Source organism: Aotus nancymaae, unplaced genomic scaffold, assembly GCF_030222135.1.
Source record: "Aotus nancymaae isolate 86718 unplaced genomic scaffold, 86718_ANA_hifiasm-v0.15.2.pri h1tg000108l, whole genome shotgun sequence".
Lineage (NCBI taxonomy): Eukaryota > Metazoa > Chordata > Mammalia > Primates > Aotidae > Aotus > Aotus nancymaae.
The window spans coordinates 43,989,343-44,012,429 of NW_026988523.1; the positions used below are offsets into that span (position 1 = coordinate 43,989,343).

The 23,087-nt window shown below is 44.2% G+C and overlaps 2 protein-coding genes across 2 annotated transcripts in view; one reads left to right on the plus strand and one right to left on the minus strand.

Moving 5' to 3' along the window:
• The window catches only part of RXRG (retinoid X receptor gamma), a 195,545-nt gene that overhangs the window by 141,431 nt on the left and 31,027 nt on the right, over positions 1-23,087 (minus strand). The gene's annotated exons all lie outside the window — the stretch shown is intronic.
• Positions 2,233-22,871, plus strand: LRRC52 (leucine rich repeat containing 52). Its single transcript, XM_012468902.2, has 2 exons — positions 2,233-3,152; positions 22,430-22,871. The coding sequence occupies exons 1-2, from the start codon at positions 2,531-2,533 to the stop codon at positions 22,747-22,749; spliced, it is 942 nt and encodes a 313-aa protein (XP_012324325.1). The 5' UTR covers positions 2,233-2,530; the 3' UTR covers positions 22,750-22,871.

The window sequence follows — 23,087 nt, forward strand, 5'->3', positions numbered from 1 at the left end:
AAGTCCTAAAGACACTTGGAAATTATCTACTTTATTTACCTCAATATGGAGATGACAGAAATAAAGCCCAGAGAAATTAAGCACTTCAACCAAGGGCAAACAGCCTATCTAGGACTTCCCAATGCAGGATTTCTGAAATAATAGTTTCACAAGCTGTTCTTCGAAAACAAAATTTATTTAAGGTTCTGAAATCAGGTAATTCAAGCAATGCTACATTTTATATTTATATCCTTTGTCGAGTCTACTTATTCTTTATTGAACTCAATAAAGGTAAACACTTCAGAGATGAGGTACACACTTTAGAGATGTGGTCTAACCTGGCAAAGCTGAAACAAGCCAGTGAGTGTCCAGACTTCAGGATCAAAAAAATACAGCTACCTCAAACAAAAGGAATATTCCCTGAGGTTAAACCACTCATAGTGCTTTGTTAAAATGGTAACACTCCACAGTCAGGCACAGCTGACTAGTGTCCATGAATAACCTTTAGCATGATATATTTACCTAAGACTTTTCTAAGTAGAGCACTTGTAACCATACAGCCAAACAGGTAAATCCAATCCTGAGGCTACAATCCTGAGAAAGCTAGTGTGGATAAGGAGGCTGGAAATGAAACAGGGCAACCTGAAGACGGGGCTCACTGAAGGAAAGAGGGAAAGTCAGAAAGAGGGAGAAAGGCGTAAAAGAAAAGGTGAAACATCAGCAAAATCAGTCCATGGTGATTTGGCAGGTGAATCAGTGATCATCTCTCATCGAACGGAAGCAGAAAACAAACACAGCCCTTCCAAACAAACCATCCCTGCCACACTCCACCCACAAAACACACCCTCGCCACAGCTCCCAGAGCAGTCACTCTGGAAATTAATTCTTTTCTATAGACTTTATGTGCCAGGTTTCTCTCCTCAGCAATCACATAAGATCTAGGAAGGAACTTATTTTTTTAATAGAATTTGTTTTAATTATGAGGAAAGGGTGGCTACCCTATCAATTAAGTCATGCTTCAATTATTACAGCTATCATTTGGGTCATTATTTTAAGTATTTGAAATGTCTACTTAAAGAAGGTCACTTTCAATTTGGTAAACAAGCCTAAGTCATTATATTAATTCACAGCCAGTCACCCAAGGAATGCTGAGTAAGTAAACAATCAAGCATTAGCTAACCAGCCACAAATCCATTTGACTTTATTAATTTCTCTCTTGGCAAAGAAGCAAGAGAAGGAAGCAAACCATCAGAGACATTCTCTCATCGTTCATTCACTGTACATTTATTACATACCAGGTGCCAGTCACTGGTAGGTTTCAACATGTTATTAATATTCACAACTCAGTTATACATGAATGCTTTTAAAAAATGAAACCCAATTTTCCCAAAAATAAAAATTTCAGTTCCTCAGATGTTTTATTTCTGCCTGATGCATCTCTTCAGCTTCCAGGTTTTCTATCCCTCCCTCCAAAAAGACTCCCAACGCCTGACAAGTAATTAATGAATATAAATTCACACTAGAAGTACTAGAGAGGCCCTATTTTAAAAGTCCTAGGAGAATACGAGTGGTGAAAAAAACAGTTCTATTGTTGCATCAGATTTTTTAAAATATACATTTGGGTTTTGTGTAAGGAGGAGTAGCTTATACTTGTTCAAATAGTTTTTTAATAAAATACACATATATATATGTTCCAAATGCAGAGAGAGATGTATACATCCTAGGAATAAAGTCTTAAAAGAGTACCACTTTATCAGAGGAATTTCCTTTGCCTCATTTCAAAGGAAGCACCCCCTTTCCCATCTTCTCCTGACAACACTGAAAAACTGGCACCCATTCAAATCAATACCCAAGAAAAGACCCACGCTGAGAACTGACCTCAAGCTCTGCTCATCAGTAAGAAAAGGAGTTGGCCTGGAGATGTCCCATGTTCCCTCTATGGCCTGCAGATTAGGGGGTCCAGTGTCACCTAATCTTCTACTACAGCTCCATGGGGAGAGGGTACAGATACCATACACATCCACACACTGAACCCAGCCTGGTCCCCGACACACGCATGCTGCAGGCCCCTACCCATGAGGCCCCAGCTTTCCCCAGGGAGCTCCAGCCAGCTTACCAAGATACACAAAACACCCCCACACCACCCAGAAGGAGAGAGGAATCTCTTTCCCTCAGCCAGACAGTCTCCTGAGGCTGCTGACATCACAAAGGTGTCAACTGGCCATCTCATTGTCATGTGGCTCTCCCCTGGCTCCCCTTCACTTGCAAACGCAGGGAAAGGGTGAGACCTTTCAAAGCTGCCAAATGGGCAAGCTTCCAGTGGCAGTCTGGGAGCGAGTGGCAAAGCCACCGAGCTGGGCGGCAGGGCAGTGAGCCTCGCGTTTCAATTTCTGTTCAGTTCTCCTGTAATGGAAAATTGCTTTGCACAAAGCTAAAGTGTTACAGTTCTTTCCAGCGCCCCTCCCCCGCCCCACTCCCCTCCCGGCAGCCTTCGGATCAGAGGGACAGAGCCCGCAGGAAGGTGGAAGGAGGGTGGTTGTGGCTTCTTACTATGTCCCTTGCTTCAGGCCCTGGCCCTGGGTGGTTACTCTTTTCCTTTGGAATGGGGCTGGTATCAGGGTCAAAGTGTCCAAATAATTGTCTGTGTCAAGCCCAAGAAGTAATCTGCACAGGGAGACAGTTAACCGAATACCCCCTTGACATACCCCTGCACACCCGGAGGCTGTTCCTGAACGAGAACAGAATCACTAGTTTGCCAGCAATGCATCTAGGACTCCTCAGTGACCTTGTTTATTTGGACTGTCAGAACAACCGGATTCGAGAGGTGATGGATTACACCTTCATCGGGGTCTTGAAACTCATCTACCTTGACCTCAGCTCCAACAACCTGACCTCGATCTCCCCATTCACCTTCTCGGTGCTCAGCAACCTGGTGCAGCTGAACATTGCCAACAACCCTCACCTGTTATCGCTTCACAAGTTCACCTTTGCCAACACCACCTCTTTGAGGTACCTGGACCTCAGAAATACCGGCTTGCGGACCCTGGACAGTGATGCCTTCCACCACCTCCCTGTTCTCGAGACCCTGTTTCTGAGTGGAAACCCCTGGAAGTGCAACTGCTCTTTCCTGGACTTCGCCATCTTCTTAATAGTGTCCCATATGGACCCCTCAGGTGAGGGCTTGATTGGGTGTGGGGAAGAGGATGTGATGGAAGTGGCTCCAGAAAAGGTGAACTCAAAAGATGGTCAGAGTGGGAGAGAAAGTTGGGTAAAGCTGATTGAGAGCATTCTTATTACTCTGCAGGGCCCACCCTTGGGGTGACTGGAGAAGCAGTAAGAAAAAGTTCTGAAACAGGAATTCAAAGCGCTGAGTTCTGGTCCCAAACTCAGCACTTACCAGTGGGCTACCCTTGAAAATGTCACCATTTCTCCCTAGCCTTGGTTTTCTAATCCATAAAGTGGGGACAATAATATTACCTAATGTACAGAGTTGCATCAAATATATGATGTGTGTAGAAATGATAAAGTAATTGCAAAGTGATAAGGTAATACGGGGACACTGTATTCTGTTGGTAAACTGTTTTAATTTGTTTAATTCAACAACTGAATTTTTCCAGGATCAAAAAGTAAGTTCAGTCATTCATAAGCAGTAGAGAATTCAGTAAGAATATGATATATAGAAGGGAAAGTTTAATATGCAGATGGAAGGAAGGGCATGTGAGCTACCCAGACAGTGAGAGAGGGAGGAGGGAAGAAGGAAGAAAGGGCTTTTGATAGTTGCCTTGTATTGAAGATGCCGGCCCCCTACAGAAGGAGAGAATGGCAGGAATCAGTGGAAAAGGGTTCCCAGTGCTCACGGTGCCAAGCGGAGAGATTCTAGTCTTACAGACAGAATCTCTTAACTCTTATCTGGGAGACTTCCGAGCTCCTTGCTGCCACTCAACCCACTGTCCTCCCCAACCTGCCACGGCCCCTGTGCCTCATTCCCTATTTGTCTTAGGGACTTTACTGTCTCGTCCTTATCCTCCAATTCTTCTTCCCCCAATAATAGCACTTTACTCAGTAAAGTCAGAGCTTCAGAAATACGAGAAATAACTCCTCACATAAAGCCTGGAGCCACTGATGTAATCCAGCAAAATTGGACTCTGGGTAGGAAATCAAACCCTGTTAAAACCGTATCTTCTCTCCTTTCCCTGGGTGTTTGTCTTTGAAAATGTTTTCATAGAGCTGGCTTCATAAAAGTCCTGAAGTTTCCACCATGAAGTCCTGCCCAGGTGGCAATATCCTAGGAATGATCCTGGCCAGAATGACAGACTTCAGGAAGAACTGGGGGAGAGAGAACCAAGTGGTGACAGCAAGTGAAAAACGTGCCCTCCTGGCCTCCCAATGGGCAGGTCTCAAAAAGTCCTCATGGCAGGGTCTGGACTGGGATGAGCAAGCAGGGCTTTTAGGAGGCAAAGTTTAAGGAGGCACCGAGAGCAAGTGCACCGAGATTGAGACATTGCGAGTCAGTGCCTCCTTAAATGTTGTGCCTTAGACACCTGGCCCTACTGCCAGATATTTCAACTTGAGTTGTTGGAGTAAATCAAAGGGAACTAACTTTGTCAGACCACCTTCCAACAGGACTAGAAGACAGAAGCAGTTATCTCGGGTAGGTTGCCCTGCCTCTCTGCAACACCATCTCTAGGAGCCAGAGATAATGTGTTCTACTTTTCTCCAAAACTGGTGCTGTGATAGTTTCTAGAAAGCACCATTAAAGAGGGCCAATATTAATCATCCTCATGCATGACATATGGTCCATAAAGGGGATTCTCCCCTGTCCATTTTCCTGTAAATTCACCTGTGGAAGGGCGTTGTCTTCTCTTGCCCCTCACCACCACACATGCACTTTTTCTTGAATAGAGCCCATCAGGTTGCAAGGGGGACCTCCCACCCCAGCTGACAAGAGTGACATAGCTCGGCTTCCACCCCAGCACCTAAGCCGACCATTTCACCTCCCAGTTCATCTCCCTTCATCAAATTTCTGCTTGCACAGTTGTATCTTCTCAGAATTTTCAGGCTGACCACTTTGGACTCCTTGACTCTTCAGTTCAATCCACAAAGTAAATCTTTTTCACTGCATAGTTTCCAAGACATCAGAAAGGAGTGTCTATCTTGTCAAGCTCATAAGCTCAACATGAATGAAGAGTCTGTTTTGTGAGGTAGACAAAGCTTTCGTCCCCCAGCCGTGGGACCCCACACATGTGCCCACAACTGCCAACTTACTCACCTCCCTCCATTTTTCCACAATGGTACCTCATTTTCTTTAGTGTGAGTATCACACCAACACTGAAATTTGTGCCCTCAGCCTGTGGAGGAGACGAGGATGGGTATTTTTAACCCTATCCTTGAATGAGAAAATAGGTTGACCTCCCCAAAATCACACAGCTGATAAATGGCAGGAACGTTATTTGAACCTCTTGATTTCAAATGCAGGTCTTTTTCCACAAGGCTATACTATCTCATAAATCCTCGAATTACCTAACTGTCTTCCTCTAAGTGAGTTTAGTTATAAATATAAGTCGTATTACAAACATATGGCTACAGCATCTAAACTTGAGCTTTATTTTTTTATCTGGCTGCCACCTGGAACTGACTCCAGATCATTTTCATTGGATAATAAGCACTAACTATCATAAATTCATTGATATGCCTATACTTCCTTTGCAAACCCAGGTTTCACCCCAGTCTACCCCAACTCCTAAAGGGTAAATCTAACCTTAGCGTTTGCTCTCATTTGGGCCCTAATTAGTCTGGTTCTCCCTTCCCATACACACATACAATCACAAATGTGCACACAAACACACATACATACACACACATATGCAAACAAAGGTTTACATATACTATATATAATACATTTATACCATATATACACACACATATATACATGTGTTACATACTACACGTATATACCGTATATATATACATACCTACTTACATGCCCACCCACATATTACATACACATACATAAATGTACAGATTCATGCCCACACACATGAACAGATATGTGCACACCCATAAAGTTGAACACACAGACAGTAAAATTCATTAGCTGCTTCACTTGCCCTGTAGCCAGACCTCCATGTAAAAAAAAGATACTGAGTCCATTTGACTCTCCTATGATGATTCATGATCTCTGCTAGGTGGAAATATCTTCACTATTGGCAAACATTCTTGGTGAACTCTCAAACTTAAGTCCACCTATTTATACCACATCTGTTATCAAAATGGTGATCTTTGACACATTCTAGCATGGAGCCCAGGAATCTCTCTACATAAGTGCACGTTTCAGGATATAGAAGATTTCTATGAAATAAGCTGAGTAGCCTGGTTGTTTATAAGACAGAATCCAGTTCACAAACAGGTTCATTTTAGACCCAAGGAAATACTGACCCTTAGCAATGGGAAATGTTCACTGTGGTGTAATATTAATGGCAATGTGAGAGTGCACACGTATATATACTCCTTGAAAAGCAATACAATGAAGGACTTCCATGCTACAACGGAGTCCATCCATTCATCTATTTAAATACTTATGAGTACCTACCATGTGCCAAACAAGTGCTCATGTAAGTAACTAACCAAGAACCCTGAGGCTGCATATGGAGACTCACGTAACTCTGGGTCATCTGCATACATCTGTGCCATAGTTTAGTTGGGTGAAACAGAACAAAACAGGGCAGGGCAAACGAGGCCAGCATGTGCCTACTGGAGTAACAGGCACTTAGGACAGACACTTGTCCTCTAGGCAATGAAGGACAGCCACCCTGCAGGCAGCAGAGCCCAGTGTTAAGAGCTCAGATTTTAGAATAAAATCAACAGGTTATAATCCTAGCCCTGATGCTATCTGTAGGATATAAGACAAGTTACTTAACCTCTCTGAACTTTAATTTCCTCATCTTGAAGACAAGGATAATAATAGAATCAACATTCCTAGGGCTGTCATAAAATGAAATGAGAACATTTATGAAGTACCATTAGCATTTAAGCTTGACACACTATAAGCATCAAAAAATAAATGATTGGTAGATGAGGAAAGATACAGGATACTAAGACAGTATAATAGCAGAAAGCAGTCACGTGGTCCCTCAGATAAGCAGTGGACTTCAGGAAGGCTTGGTATACGTGGTGTTAGAGGACAATGCACCCTGTCTAGAAACAGGACTATAGAGATGCAGGTAGGAATATAGACAGGATGTGGGAAGGTGGGCAGCTGCCTTTAGGACTCTAATCCCTAATAAAATGGGGCAAGGAGAATCCTGGAGGGACGGGACACACCTTTGCACATTTTGGCTAAGTTGGGTATTATTAGGTAAGTTTAGAACATGGGGGTTCAGACCCTAGAGAACAAAAGCAGAAGCTCAGATCAAGGCTTTGTCTCAGCCTGGGCCATGAGACCTGGGGGCTGGACCAGCAGCAACAGGGTGCCTGTTCCTGAGTCACCTGAATCTAGAACCAAAGCTCTACCTAAAGACCAGCTCCACTTCCAGAGGCAGGTGTGGATGTGTAGGCAACATCCTAGGGATGTGTAGGCAACCTTCTCTGGCCTGGGGAGAAAGACATCACTGACATGGTATAACTGAGCAATAAATACTTTTGCCCAGGGTCTCCCTATCCACTGTCCACCACTAAGCTTAAATTAGCCACTAGAGATTCATCCTTTTGGGTCCCAAATATGCGTCATGATCTTGAAAAAGACCCTGTAAAAACACATGAACTCCTGGGAAGAATAACACAAGTGCCCCTAAGCCTTTATCAGCTCTCATATCAGAAGGAGGAGTTAATTCTTGGGAATTTGATTAGCTAAAATTAATCCTGCAGCAGTGAAGAACCTTGAAGGAAACAGAGGTGCAGGAAGGAAGTGGAGAGGTCTCAAAAGAAAAGAAATGAAGGCAATATCATATGCTTCCCTTGTGTCACATTTTAGCTAAGGACACCCCCCATAGAGGGGTTGTAGAAGAAGCCAAGTGTTTCATTCCTTTATTTCATCATAAGGCTACACCAAACAAGAATATCAAAACTTTCTCAAGTTGGCAAGAGATTTGGTGCTATTATCAAAGGTCTGAATCAAAAGAAACTCTCCAATGGCATACTCACCAGATGTACTGAAAAGTGTTCAGTTCTCAAAGAGTTAACATAGTCACCTTTTTTTTTTTTTTTTTTTTTGAGACAGAGTCTTTCTTGCTCAGGCTGGAATGCAGTGGCGCAAGCTCAGCTCACTGCAACCTCCGCCTCCTGGGTTCAAGCAATCTCCTGCCTCAGCCTCCCAAGTAGCTGAGACTACAGGCATGTGCCACCACATCCAGCTAATTTTTTTTTTTTTTTTTTTTTTTTTTAGTAGAGACAGGGTTTCACCATGTTGGCCAGGATGGTCTCAATCTCTTGACCTCGTGATCCGCCCACCTCGGCCTCCCAAAATGCTGGGATTACAGGCGTGAGCCACCGCGCCCAGCCATTATAGTCACTTTTTAAACACAAAAATTACAGCAGAAATGGAGGTGTGTTGTTGTGTGTCTCTGGCCATGGTGCTCTACTGAGCCCTGATCAATACAGACTGAAAACAGCCCCACACATTCCATTTCCTTTTTGGCCCAGGTTAGCCAGTAGGAGGACTAATTCCTAGCCAGAACTGTTATTTTCCAGTCGTTAATGCTATTTGAAGGCGAGAGTGATCACTGAGTTCTTCCCAGGATATCTGATTTCCCTCAGGGGACAGGGTCGAATGGCTTTCAGAATGTTCTCGAAAACTCACTCAAACTCTCAGCTCCACAACATACAAAACCTGGCCTCATACATCCCATTCTCCTCCACCCGCAAAGTCTGGCCTAATGCTCTCACACAGAAGTTTCTGCCACAGGGTAAATGGTCTATATATATGGTGTCCGATATAGTAGTCACTAGCCGCATGTGTCCATTGAGCTCTTGAAATTTGGCTAGTACAAATGAACTACCTATTTTATTTTGTTTTATTTCAGCACATTTAAATAGCCACGTAAGGCTAGTAGCTACCATACTGGTCAGGGTAGACTTTTAACATAGGATATTTAAGGTGGAACTTTAGAATCCAGAGTCAGAGGTAAGGGGCTGTAGAGACAAGCCCAGCACAGATATCCTGATATTTAAGTTCAGTGTTTTTCCCTGATGCCATCATATTTCCTTGCTGTCAAGCACATCATGATCCATTTAACTCTGAAACATTTATTGTATATTCATTATGTGCCCAACACTGCATTATAATGCTGGAGTGGCACAGAGAAAAAAGGCATAATTTTTGTCTTGAATAAGATAATCTAGGATACAAGAGAGAACTGAAAGCCAGGAAGCCCTGTCCTGACCCCAGAAATGCCACCGTGTGATATGGGGAAAGTCACTTTCCTTCTTCAAGAGTCACTTTTCTTGTCCTTAAAATAAAGGAGTTGGGTTAGCTGTTCTCAAAGACCTCATCTAGCTGGTAGCCTATGGACCTAAATAGAAAGATCAGCACACAGGAGGTGAAAGGAGAGCAGCACTCAGCAGGCAGGGTCCCAGGTGAGCAAGTGCACAGTGGCAAGTGCTGCGGTGGAGGTGTTCCCAGTGATGAGGCTACATCACATAATTAGGAAGTTCAATTAGAAGCAGATGCCTCCAACTCCTGCACTCTCCCACTTCCTATATAAGCACCCTCCACTAAAACAATGCCTTCACTCCAAGGAACTCATTGTCCCAGACATTCCTCCCAGGCCAGACCTGCTCAAACAGTGCTTCTTAAACTCTAATGAGCACAAGAATCCCAGGTCCCATGTCCCATGCCCTGGGGTTCTGATTCAGTCAACTCCTCATGCAGGTGGTCCTTAGGCCACTTTTCAGGAACCCTAGAACAATGGCCTGTGTTCTGGACCTTTAGCGGCTGTTCCAATTAGTAAATGAATCAATTTGCTCTGAGATGCTAATGACTAGTGTTTTGAAATATCCCCTCAGGGAGCATTTGCAATTTGACAGGGAACAACCAGAAACAGTGAGAATTCAGAAAGTGACAGGCTACTAGGGGCAAGAGGGGGGCAGTTTGAGGACAGAGAGTCCCCTCTGTGTCAGCTCTTATAGCCTTCCCCAGTCCTAAATGAGCCTGATGGTGGGGCCCACACGTCAGAGAGCTCGAGCAAGGGTGCTGCAGAGGCAGTGGACAAAGCCACTCAGGGCCATCTGCAGGGAGCAGATGGGTTGAGTCATGTGCTGCTTCAGGTCCAAGTCATTTTGAGGGCGTTTTGAGCAGAGAACATCTTAGTTTCATTACGAGGCTATATCATCCCGTATTCAAGACTGCTGTATTGGGACAATGGCCCCATTTCAACCTACCAAGTACAAAGTCATCCACAACTGTGCCCAAACTTAAGATTTCCAGAATGAATTCAGGTCCTCACATTATTCCACTATCAATGCTTACCCATGTCCTCCATCAGGGAAATTAAAGACCAAAGGCCAAAAAAAAAAAAAAAAAAAAAAAAAAAATGGCTGGGCAGCTGGCAGTTTCAAGACTTCCAAGGCTGCTGAAAGCCAGAAGAGCAGCCTTCCAAGGGCAAGGAGGGAGCTGAGAGGAGTACAACTGAGTCAGTGATCCCTAAGCCACCCAGAAAATCTAAGAAGGGATAGGAGCAGCAAGCATGGGACGTTTAGGAACCCCTGGGTGATTCTGACACACTCCCTGACTCAGGCCACTTTGGATCCCTGAGATTAGGTAAGTGATCGAAGGATACTCCAAGCTCAGAAACGCCAGATCTCTACACCTGGCCCTTCAGGTCACCCAGCTTCACTCAGGACTCTAGAAAACAGCAGTTCAAGTCTGGCCAAAGCAGCCAACCTCAGTTTCCTCATCTTTAAAGGTGAAAAGCTCCTCATCCTTGAGGTAATCCTACAATGGACGGATGCAGGTAGAAAAAAGGATGGGGGCCCAGCTAGGAAGGGCCTTGAATGATTTTCTGGGGAACACATGATATATCCTAAGAAGTCTTGGGAGGCCAGCGAGCTGGAGGTAGGGCTAGGAAGGAGGCTCCCGTAGGCATTCGAGCCAGACAGTATGGCAGCCTAGAGCAACGGTGAGGAAGAGAGGTATAGACACTGGAGAAGGAACCGTTCAGGAAGCAGAAGGTGTAGACACTGGAGAAGGAACCGTTCAGGAAGCAAAAAGTGTAGACACTGGAGAAGGAACCGTTCAGGAAGCAGAAGGTGTAGACACTGGAGAAGGAACCGTTCAGGAAGCAGAAGGTGTAGACACTGGAGAAGGAACCGTTCAGAAAGCAGAAGGTGTAGACACTGGAGAAGGAACCGTTCAGAAAGCAGAAGGTGTAGACACTGGAGAAGGAACCATTCAGGAAGCAGAAGGTGTAGACACTGGAGAAGGAACCGTTCAGAAAGCAGAAGGTGTAGACACTGGAGAAGGAACCATTCAGGAAGCAGAAGGTGTAGACACTGGAGAAGGAACCATTCAGAAAGCAGAAACAACAGGATTTGGGACTGAACTAGTTCCTCTCATAGTTTCTTGTACTCTCTGTGTAACTTCTGGCACAATTCTAATAAATAAATGTGTATTTATTTAACATCTGTCTTCTCTGATAGACTGGAAGCTCTATGAGAACAAATCTGAATCTTTAGAAACAAGCGCAGGCCTAACACAGAGAAAATGCTCAGCTAGTGTTTGCTGAGTGAATGAATGATATACAGAAAATAAAGGAATGGGAGAAGTCAACAGTAGCTCCCAAGACTTTGGCTTGGACAGTGTTGGCGCTTTCCTGACAAAAACACACTTGGAGGAGGGCAGTGAAGAAGTCAGAAGATAAGCCAAGTCCCATCTCCACCTCACTGAGTGGGAGGTCCCTGTAAATCACTAGGCATTTGAATGTTCTGACCTGAAATTCAGAATAGAGAACAGGCCATAAAACATACATATTATTTGGAGATCATCAACTCATTAGTGATCATTGAAACCTAACAGAAGATGAGATCAATCAGGAAAAAGTTTCAAATGAAGATAATAAGGGCCAAGTACAGAAGCTTTACGGAATACAATATACCAAAGGGTCAAGTAAGAAACAGCAACCCATGTAGGACAGCAGGAGCCCCCAGACAAAGGAAACTAGAACGGGGTAAATTCATGGAAGCCAAAGAGTTCCAAAAAGTGGGAAGAGGTAAGGCAAGGACTGAAAACTGTCCATTAGATTTAGCACCAGAGATCCCTGATGTCTTGGGCAGTTCCGCTGGCATAACAGGAGTGAATACCAATCCATAATCGGTTATGGGCTGAACATCAAAGATAAGAAGGAATAAACCATGTCAACTACTCTTCTAGAAAGAGTGGCTGTGGACTGAAGGGAACAGGGTGCTAGTTGGAGAGAAAACAAATGAAGAAGGAGGATTTTTAGGAGGAAAGAGATCCAGCTACATGCTTATCTGCTGATGGAAAGAGTTGACGCAGAGAAAAAGGACAAAGATATAGGAAAGAAGGGAAGTCACTGGTAGGATGAAATCCCCAAGGGGACAGAAATCGATGGATGGTCTCCAGAACCAAATGAAGAGGTAATCCTTGAAAGGAGAGCAGTATCCCCTCTGTCCTCTGGGACTGCAGAGAAGGTGAAGGTAAGCAAAGATGGGGGAGTGTGATGATGGGGGACAAATACAAATGAGGGGACCACCTGGTGCCTGTATTTCTCTTTCAGTGAGGTAAGAGACAAAGAACAACTTTATAAAGTACACATTTTAATGTTTTCTATGATGCTTCCATAACACTAATCAACTAGGTGACTATAAAATAACCATTATCCTTGAGATGCTCACGTCCTACTTGAACAGGCAACACTAAGGTGGGCTCTGGATGTGGGCCACCTGGCTTTTCATCCCGCCTCTGTCACTCGCCAACTACCTGACTGTGGGCAACAATCTCTACGCAAGCCAGGTTCTCATGTGCAAAACGCAGATAAAATAGTGTCTATTACCTCAAGTTGTGATAATTAAATGAAGAAACCCACATGAAGATTTTAGAACTGTGCATAGTAAATGTTCAATTAATGCTAGCTGTCATTGTTGTTACAAACTCTTTTGCCTGGTGGTGAGTCTGAGTCTCACGTGAGATGCAGAGAAGGGGTGGAGCAGTGTGAGTTTGCAGAAACAAACAGGGTGAGCAGAGGCAAGGAGTTCAACTTGGGGGTCCCAGAGCTCTTGAGGTCTTCAGCGGGGTGTTAAAGCTTCCAAGATGGTAACATAAAAAACACCTAACCTGCTGCATGGCCCATATGCAATGATAGTTTTTGTGGGTTTTTTTTTTCTTTTTTTTGGAGACAGACTCCTACTGCTCTGTCACCCAAGCTGGAGTGCAGTGGTGCAATCCCAGCTCACTGCAGCCTCGACTTACCAGGCTGGGGTGATCCTCAGCATCCCAAGTAGCTAGGACTATAATCTTGTGTCACCATGCTTAGCTAACACTTTCATTGTTAGTAGAGATGGATTTTGCCATATTGTCCAGGCTGGTCCAGAACTCCTGGCCTCAAGTGATCCGCTCACCTTGGCCTCCCAAAGTGTTGGGAGGCCTAAGTCACTGCACCTGGCCAATGATAGCTTTTTTGATCACACAGGTGAATCTGGCCTTCTCCTCGACCCAAATAAGAGAATTACTAAAAATCCGATGCATCCAATGAAAACATAGTTAAGACTGGAATTAAAGTCATGTTAGACAAACCCTTGTAATTTTCAATGCATTTTCTTCTAACAGCCGAGATGCTTTGGTCACAGCATTTGGCTGAGGTGAGGCACAGGCATTGTTATCCCTACATGACATTTACAAAGGGGTAAAGAACCCAGACTTTTATCTGAGTACATGCATTCACTGACAGTTACTGAGTACCAATCGGATGCCAACGCCTTGGCCAGGCACGGGGCATACTGCTGTGAACAGAAACAGACATGCTCTCATGAAATTTACATTCTAGTGGGAGAAGAAGACAATAAATAAATTGATACATGACATAATGTTAAATAATGACAAGTGTCATGAAGGAAAATAAGAGAGGGGAAGAGAAGAGTGTGCCTGAGACTGAGAACAAGGCAGGAACTTCAGGCTCAGTGGGGCTACAGAGGTGATTTTGAGCAGAGAACTGAAATAAAGTGAGAGCGAAGCCATGTCAATATTATATAGGGAGGAAGAAGTCTTTCTAGACCAAGGGGAGAACGAACACAAAGGCCCTAGGCTGGAATGAGTTTGACATATTAGAAAGTGAGTATGGCTGGAGCAGAGTGAAGGAAGAGGAGAAAGGAAAGGAATGAGATAGAAAATTACTGAGGCCAGATCACATGGGGTAGATAAGCAATGGAGAGGCTTTTGATTTTATTGTAAGTGTGATGGGAAGTCATGGAAGGATTTTGAGCAGGGAAGTGACATGATCTGTGATTACAAATTACTCCCACTGCTGTCTCCACATAGAGATTGTAAGAAAAAGCAAAGACACACATTCAGAGGCCAACACAGTTCAGGCAAAAGAGGACAGTGGCAGGGACCAGGGCAATGATCCAGGTAATAAGAAGAGGTAAGAATCAGGACACATTTTGAAGGTAGGACTAACAGGGTTTGCTTATGATCTGAACGTGGAGTGTGAAAAAGGAGGCAAACAGGACTCCCATGTTTCTTCCTGGTGGACTGGTGGACTGGTGAATGGTGGCGCCCTTCAGCTCCTGGGGTTCCACGAATGGTTTGTTTTCCATGAGGACAACTATCTACTCTCTGGATTTTTCTGAGTAGTTGGGTAGTTATTAAGCCAAACTTAGAAGAAACTAGAAAAAAATTTAATTTTTAACTTCTAAGAAGCACCTGGTCCCAGCCCCCAGCCCCGTCATACAGCTTGCTCCCCTCACCCCACCAAAAGGTGGTAGCAGGGGGGATACCCCTGAGTAGGGATTAAGTCATTTGCTTCTTTTTCAGAAAACTTACACTTTGAGTGTTATTTTATTGGTGAAATGAAAGGTTTCATCTCCCACTGAGTTCTGGGTACTGACAAGCACATGGGAAGGAATTATGAGAAAAAGAAAGCTTTCTGCCTCTGAATCATGACCACATGCAACCAGTTATACACAAGCCCAGTTCTGTAACCTAAAACACCAGTAAAGCACAAGAATAATCAGGTTGAACTTGCTGAACATCAAGGTCTCATCTACATGTTCCATGAGTCTATGAATCACTTTTAACCTTTAAAAATCTATAGACTCTACATACCAGGGGGTGAAATTATGAATATCAGATAAGAATAGTACTTTGTACAAGCCCAAATAACACAAATCCTTAAGGTTTTAAGGTGCCTGGGATGGATTAGACCAGGAGTCAGCAAACGCTTTCCATAAAAGGCCAATAGTAAATATTCTAGGCTTTGTGGATCTTCATTGCACCTACTCAACTTTGCCATTAGGGTGAAGGCAGCATTAGAAAATATGTAAAAGAATGGGAAAGCTGTGTTCCAATAAAACTTTGTTTACAGAACAGCAGGCTGGATTTGGCCCACAGGTTGTAGTTTGCTGCCCACTGGCTTATGCCATCATTGGATGACAGCTGGGCAATGAGTAAATGGAGCTCCAGAAAGGCAAAGGTAGAAGCCAGTGCCAGGACTTGAAATTCTCATAGGTTCGTGCATGAGGGTCTGAGAAGGGGGCCTAGCTGGCCAGTTGGCTTTGGTGTTCTTGAGCAGCCATATTGCCCAACCTAGGTTTCCTTCTAGGGAATCATCTCCTCTGGGCACCCGCAGTACAACAGAATATATAATTGTGATCCCTTCAAATTCACTTGCGGAACCTGTCCTAAACAACAGGCCAAAGACATTAGCATTTTAAAAGTGCTGTGGGAGATCAGACCAGTAATTCACCCTGGCATGCAACATACATTTATTGAGCACCTACTATGTGCCAGGCACTAAGGATACAAGGGCACAGAAAAAGGATCTCTGCCCTCAAACAGTTGTCAAAAAGCAATTTGGAAATCATAATAATTAATTACCTTTTGATATCATGTCTGCAACAGTTTATCGTCACACTCTTTCTCTTGTTTCCTTCTCTTCAGTCTCAGAGGACAGAGGAGGTGCCCTTCCCAGTTCAAGGTTTATTCCTCTATTTGGTCCAAGAGAGCATCCGTTCCTGCCTCCTTGGAGCTTCACTTAGCTCACTCAACCCTCCTCAGACTCATAGGGATTGGTACTCACCCAGTGTAGAATGTCTGAGGCAGTCCAAGGTCAGCTGACCCACCTGTGGTATTCTACCACCCAGGTTCCCTTTCTTCCAGCCAAGCATTATGTAAAGGACAGTGAGCCCAAGGGTTTAAATAACAACCAATTCATTCAACAAACACCCTGTGCTCCAGCATCCTGATAGATGTCAGTGAACAAAACAGACAAAAATCCTTATCCTCATAGCATCTGTAATCTAATGAGTGGAGTCAGACAAATGAATAGGTGGCAAATCAACTTCCCTGACAAAAACCATAATTTAGCTTGCAAAGAACAGAAGGCAAAGCACTGTACATCCGGTGATATTTGGGTGGATGGGGGCTTAATATGAAAAAATGGGGAAATTAGGCTTTTCTCTAAGTCCAGGGTAGAAGTTGATGAAGTGATTGACAAACTGCTTAAGCTGACAGAAACATATTTACTCACTGAGAGGTAACTGCAGCACCTTCAGATTCAACCCTCTTGCTTTCCATTGCCACCGCCCAGATGCTCGCCCCCTCCAGTCAGTCCAGAAGGTTCCTGAGCAAGCTGCCACAGGGGCTCGGCGCAGGCTGCCCATGGCCTGGCTCCTTTGGGGGCACTTAGTCCCTAGGAACCTGCAGCAGAGCCCTAGGCAGAACTGCAGACCAAGGAAGGAAGCAGTTCCCCTTATAACCAGAGGGTTCAAGACTATTTTCTGAAAGGGAGGCCTCCTGGGCTTCTACAGTAACAGGTGTGGTTCCAGGCCCCAGACACATAGTTCATCCATGCATCTGATTCTGACAAAGAGGTTTTCTGCCTTTAAGCAATAATATTGTGTACAGAAATAAACCAGATGGTGGTTACATTTCCTTAGGAACTATTTGCAGTAAGACGTTCAACATTAATGACCACTGTAGTTAATGCCCTGGGCCACTGGAGTGAGGCTGAGGGAAGGGATGGCATAAAGCTGGGTCACCTGTTGATAATATAAATGGAGCCTCCTGGAGTTCTGCAGTGCACAGCATGTACAACAGTACTTGCTAACCCCCTGTGTGAGAGGCAAGGAAACCAAGAAAGCCAGAGAAGGAAGAATCGATGTACAGTTCATTCATTCCATAGCATGGGAATAATTAAAACTACCCTACGGGGTGATCAGAAGTAGAGCTTAGAGCTTAATTTTGTAAAACAACTTATATAGAACATAACACATATCAGGCACTCCAGGATCAGTAGATGGGTATAAAACCTGTAAAGACAGTATACTAGAATAGGAAAAGAAGGTATGGTTAATGAGCTAAAGAAAAGGAAGAGAAACGATTTTTTTCTATATATTAAAAAAGAAGGCAACAAAGCGTTAGAAAAAGGACATGAAATAAGTGGGACAAATGGAAAAAAAATAGATGCTAGATATAATTACAAATATATCAGTAATTACATTAAATGTCAATGGGCTGATTAAAATACAAAGTTTGCTTGCTTGGATGAAAAATAAAACCCAGCTAGGAAAACAAAACATACTGCGTACAAAAGTATGCCTTAATTATAGGAACATAGAAAGATTAAAAGTAAAAGGACAGAAAAAGATACACAATAAAAACACTAACCAAAAAGAAATTCAATGCAGCCATACTAATGTTAAACAAAGTAAACTTCAAGGCAAGAAGCATTACTAGAGATAATGAAAGATACTGGTCAATGACATAAAGGTAATTCTACCTGGAAGATATAAAAATTATAACTTTGTATGCACCTGATAACACAGCTTTAAAATTTGTAAAGCCAAGGTTGGGTGCAGTGGCTTACGCCTATAATCCCAGCACTTTGGGAGCCCAAGGCAGGTGGATCATGTGAGGTCAGGAGTTCGAGACCAGCCTGGCCAACATGGTAAAACCCCGTCTCTACTAAAAATACAAAAATTAGCCAGGCATGGGGTGCATTCCTGTAATCTCAGCTACTCGGGAAGCTGAGGCAGGAGAACCACTTGAACCTGGGAAGCAGAGGCTGCAGTGAGCTGAGACCGTGCCACTGCACTCCAGCCTGGGCCACAAGATTGAAACTCCATCTCAAAAAAAAAAAAAAAAAATTGTAGAGCAAAACTTGAGAGAAATCTATTGAGTGGACCAATACACAGCAAAAACTGGTAATTTTACATAATTACTGGGACTAGTAGACAATAGTCTAATAATAACTAAGAAACAATAGATGTTTATAAATAAAAAGTCAATAAGGATATAGAAAATTAGTACACCACCACAACCTAATTCACTTACATAGAACAATGTACTCAACGAAGAATACAGTAAGTCCTCACTTAATATCAATAGGTTCTTGGAAACTGCCACTTTAAGCAAATGACATATAACAAAACGAATTCCACCATAGGCTAATTGACATAAGGAAGACTTAAGCTTCTATAGTTTATTTCCAGTCACAGAAACATCACCAAACTTCTAAATAAAGATCAAAAAAAACGCTTCTAATATTTAGCAATGAAATATGAAGCATACAAACATTTAAGAAAGATTCATACAAACAAGTAAGATAATATTTGCCTAATTATTTCAGTTCACGGTTGTGAGTGGCTGGAGCCTATCTTGGGGAGCTCAGGGTGCAAGGTGGGAGGCAGTCCTGGCCATGACGCCATGTCACTGGGGGCCACACATACACACTCACACTTACTCAGACTGGTACAATGTAGATACGCCAATCCACCTAATATGCACATCTTTGAGATGTGGGAAGAAACCAGAGCACCCAGAGAAAACCCATGCAGACACAGGGAGCCTGCACAAACTCCATACAGACAGTGGCCCTGGCTGGGAATTTTTTTTTTTCTCATTAACATTGCAACAAAATGACATAGAATGAAACAGCATTATTAGAGGATCTACTATATAATTTTTTTGTAGCACATGGAAAATGTACTAAAATTGACCTTACATTCAGCCATATAGCAAATTATCAAGAAATTTCAAAGGATCAAAAATTACAGAGAATGTTTCTATAGAATTAAACCAGAATAGTAGGATTAACCTAGACTCTCATAATTAAAAATATATATATTAGAAAATCCCCCATTTTTAAGAATTACCCAATTTGGTCAATGAATGCTAGCTCTTACGGACAAGAACAATAATGATCAGACATGGTTTATGCCTTTAAGAGCTAAAAGTCCATCTAGTAAGGGAGAAAGGATGCACATTGTAAATAACCATCATGCAAGATGGAATGTGATAGGTACATTAAGAATAACATAAGGAAATGCTAGGGATGAGTTCACGAGTGGGAACAATCACATATCCTCTGAGCTCTGAGGACAAGGTGGCTGAGGAAGATATCCTCGGAATAGACACATTCAGGCTAGATTTTAAAAGATGGAAAGAACATGATCCTGCAAAACCAGGGGTATGAGGCGTTTGATACAAAAAGAGCAGTGTAACAAAGGTAACTACAGATGTGGGCAAGGGTGAGATGTAATCAAGGCATAATATGCAGTTAATTTGATTGGAGCAATGGTTACCAGCAGTGCTGAGAAGTAAGGGGGGAAGAGGAGAGAAGGGGTAGATGCTGAGGGGCTCTGAATGCCAGGCCAGATGGTCTGGGTGCTATTCTGAAGTTCACAGGGGGTTAGGGGAGGGTTTTGAGCCAGTGTGTGCCTGGGAAGAGCTGTACTTGGGGAAGGCAATTTGGCAGAAGTGTGTGAAATGGCCCAGAGCTGGGAAAGGGAAACAATGGAGATAGGGAGCCTGGGAGAGGAGAGCCCAGATCTTGGCAGTGACTGCGACTGGGAAGAGGGGGAGAGAATTCAGCGGGAGAGAAACCCAGGCCTCCCTCCCAACAAAGCCACCCACATCCCTCACTTAGCAGCCTAACAATGCATTAAAATCACTGCCTAATTGCTCCTTTCAAAGTTAATGCTCCAAAATGGGGAAATGTGTGTGATGTTTAGTCTCATCTCTGCCGCCCAAGCTGCAATTTGAAAGCCCAATCTTTTTAAAAATAGAATGAGATAAACCCCCCTAGACACATCCCAGACCCTCCAAATCCTGTTTTCCTTTCTCAAATACATCTTTCTTTATAGTTTCATGTGTCTCCCACGGTTTGGGCAGGTGACCTGAGCTCTCTCTGGATAGAATTCCTGGAGAGCTCCCAGGCGCCTCCCCTGCTCATTGGAGCCCCATGCTCAGGCCTCCTGGGCAAAGCCACAGAGGTCCTCAAACCAGGTTGACTGGAAAGAAGTCCAGAGGCATAATTGTGTTCCTGTGACTTCAGCGCTCAACCCCTTTCCCTCTATCTGAGAGCCCTCTGGTGGGGCAGGTTTGCTTTGAGGGCCACTATCCCATACTCAGTCTAGAGAGAGGTGTCTTCCTCTCCCTCCCTCTGTAATCATTACAAACAGTGGGTGTGACACAGTTCCTGCACCGGCTTCCCCTCTTGCATCTACAACTTGTTCTGAGAGTGAGTCCTAAACAGCATTACACACTGCAGGCCATCTTCCTGAGCAAAACAAAATGACTTTGCTGTAGGTGTGCTGATACAGAAGCCAGAGGAAGGTAACAGCGTCCAAGTGAAGAGGACAGCTCTTTTCAGCCCCCCATAAGCCCAAGTGCCTTTTCCTCAGTCAACTTACTTCTGTACTTTTAATTGAAATGCTGCTTCCAGCCCCCATTAGGATTTCCGTAACTGAACCTGATTTTCCTAACATCCTAGGTCACCAAGGATAGTGATGTTTTCACTAGTCAGGCAGTTCCTGCCCTGAAATTTAGAGGAAGCTCCTCTCCACAATAGCTCCTGTTTGCAAATCCCACTTATGCAAAACAAGCTCACACTGGTTTTCTGTCTTCTGTCTTCTCTCTCCTATCTAGATCCTGCAGTTATCTAGAACCTTCGAGTTATGGGATCTCCTGAGTCTTAATTTCCTTATTTGTAAGAAAATAATATTATGTGCCTCAAGGTTATTATTAGAAATAAATGAGATATTTGTAAATCACTTAGTGCATAGTAAGAGCTTAGCAAATACTGGCTGCTATTATAATTTTCTTTGTGGTTGTCTCAAGCCCTGGCCTCAGCCCTGAGCTGGAGCTCAAGGATCTAGGGTATACCGGATACCTACACCTGAGTGCCTCACCACAAGCACTCAGCCTCAGCATGGCAGTGTATATGGAGTTAGAAAAATGCAAGGCCAATGATAGGGCTCCAAGGATTCTGTGCTTGAGGCACAATCCCCTGCCTTCTTACCTATGTCGATAAGTCCTCTTGACTACTCTGAGAAGAAGTATCATTCTTTGCACTGCTAAGATGAGGAAATGGAATTCAGAAAGAGAATCCAGTATTTTGCTGAAGTTTACAAAATCAGCAAGTAACAGAGTCTGGATTAGAATCCTGGCCTGTCTACCTCCAGAGCCTACTTTTCTTTCTGTTATATACTGAAGGCCATGGCACTAGGTATGGGCAGGTGCTGAGAGAAGTAGCCAGGAAGCTGAGTCAGCTGCTAAGAATGACTGAAGACTCATGTCATGACGTAATCAGCCAGTGATGGATGACGTCACCACTGAGAAGCAGAACTGCTTTCCCTGTTGGCAACCTCTTTACCCTGAGCTCCCCTGGCTTGTCATGCGGGAAAGTGGGGAGCGGGTAAAACACACAGTAAACATTTCAAGGGAATCTTCTCTCTCCCTAGAGCTGAGTGGCTTGCGAGGCTCTTGGGGGATGCCAGTGGTGCCGAGCTGGACTCAGCTACTGCTAAAGGAAAAGGGAGAAGGTGAAGGGAAAGCTGGGATGGAGGCTAGGGAGGGGCGAGAGGAAGGTGACTGGTGAAGGACAGGGGCATGTCAACGCTCCATGGCAATCCTGCCTAAGCTTCCAACCTCCCCGCCCCTGTTGTGGCCTCACCTTCCTTGAGGATCCTTAAGAAGCATTTTCATGGCCTGAATGCAGCAAAGCTTGGGGACAAGGAACAGTCCAGGCCCAGTACTTCTCAAACTCTGATGTGCAACAGATACCCTGGCAGTCTTGTTGAGATGCAGATTCGGATTCAGGAGGTCACAGGTGGGTCCTGAGAGTCTGCATTTCTAACAAGGTCCAGGTGATGTCGATGCTGCTGGCCCACAGACCACACTTTGAGCAGTGAGGGTCCAGATGCTCCTCCAGATCCCCGTTGGCCTTAGGACTCTGGGAGTCATGCTGTTTCAGCACCCTACCTGCTGTGTTTTTCTTCTTAGATGATCTCAATGCCACATGTGTGGAGCCCACAGAGCTGACAGGGTGGCCCATCACACGAGTGGGGAACCCACTCCGGTACATGTGCATCACGCACCTGGACCTCAAAGACTACATCTTCCTGCTGCTCATCGGCCTCTGCATCTTCGCCGCGGGAACTGTGGCCGCCTGGCTCACAGGTGTGTGTGCTGTGCTCTACCAGAACACCCGCCGCAAGTCGAGCGAAGAGGACGAGGACGAGGCCGGGACTAAGGTGGAAGTCAGCAGGCGGATTTTTCAAACCCAGACGACCTCGTCCCAGGAGTTCCCTAAGCTTATTTAGTTGCCTGAGACCACCATCTTATGTGCCTCCCCCAGGCTCCCTGCTTTCTCTCTTGCCCCCACCTTGGAGCTGTCATAGACATTGAAACCTACTAGTAAAATTAATAAAATCTCTGGTGGCCAGTTCACAGGTTGGTCCCTTCCCACTTCACCAGCCCAAGGATGACTCCTTGAGCTCAGCAGGATGAGGTAGAACAAAATCTAGAAATATTGTTGGATGCATCTAAATACCAAGAAAGCCTGCCCCAAAAGTAAGCCAACTCGTGTTTAATAAGTACCTATTATGTCCACAAACTAAGTGCTGGAGGGATGGATACAAGAAATACAAGATTTAAGATC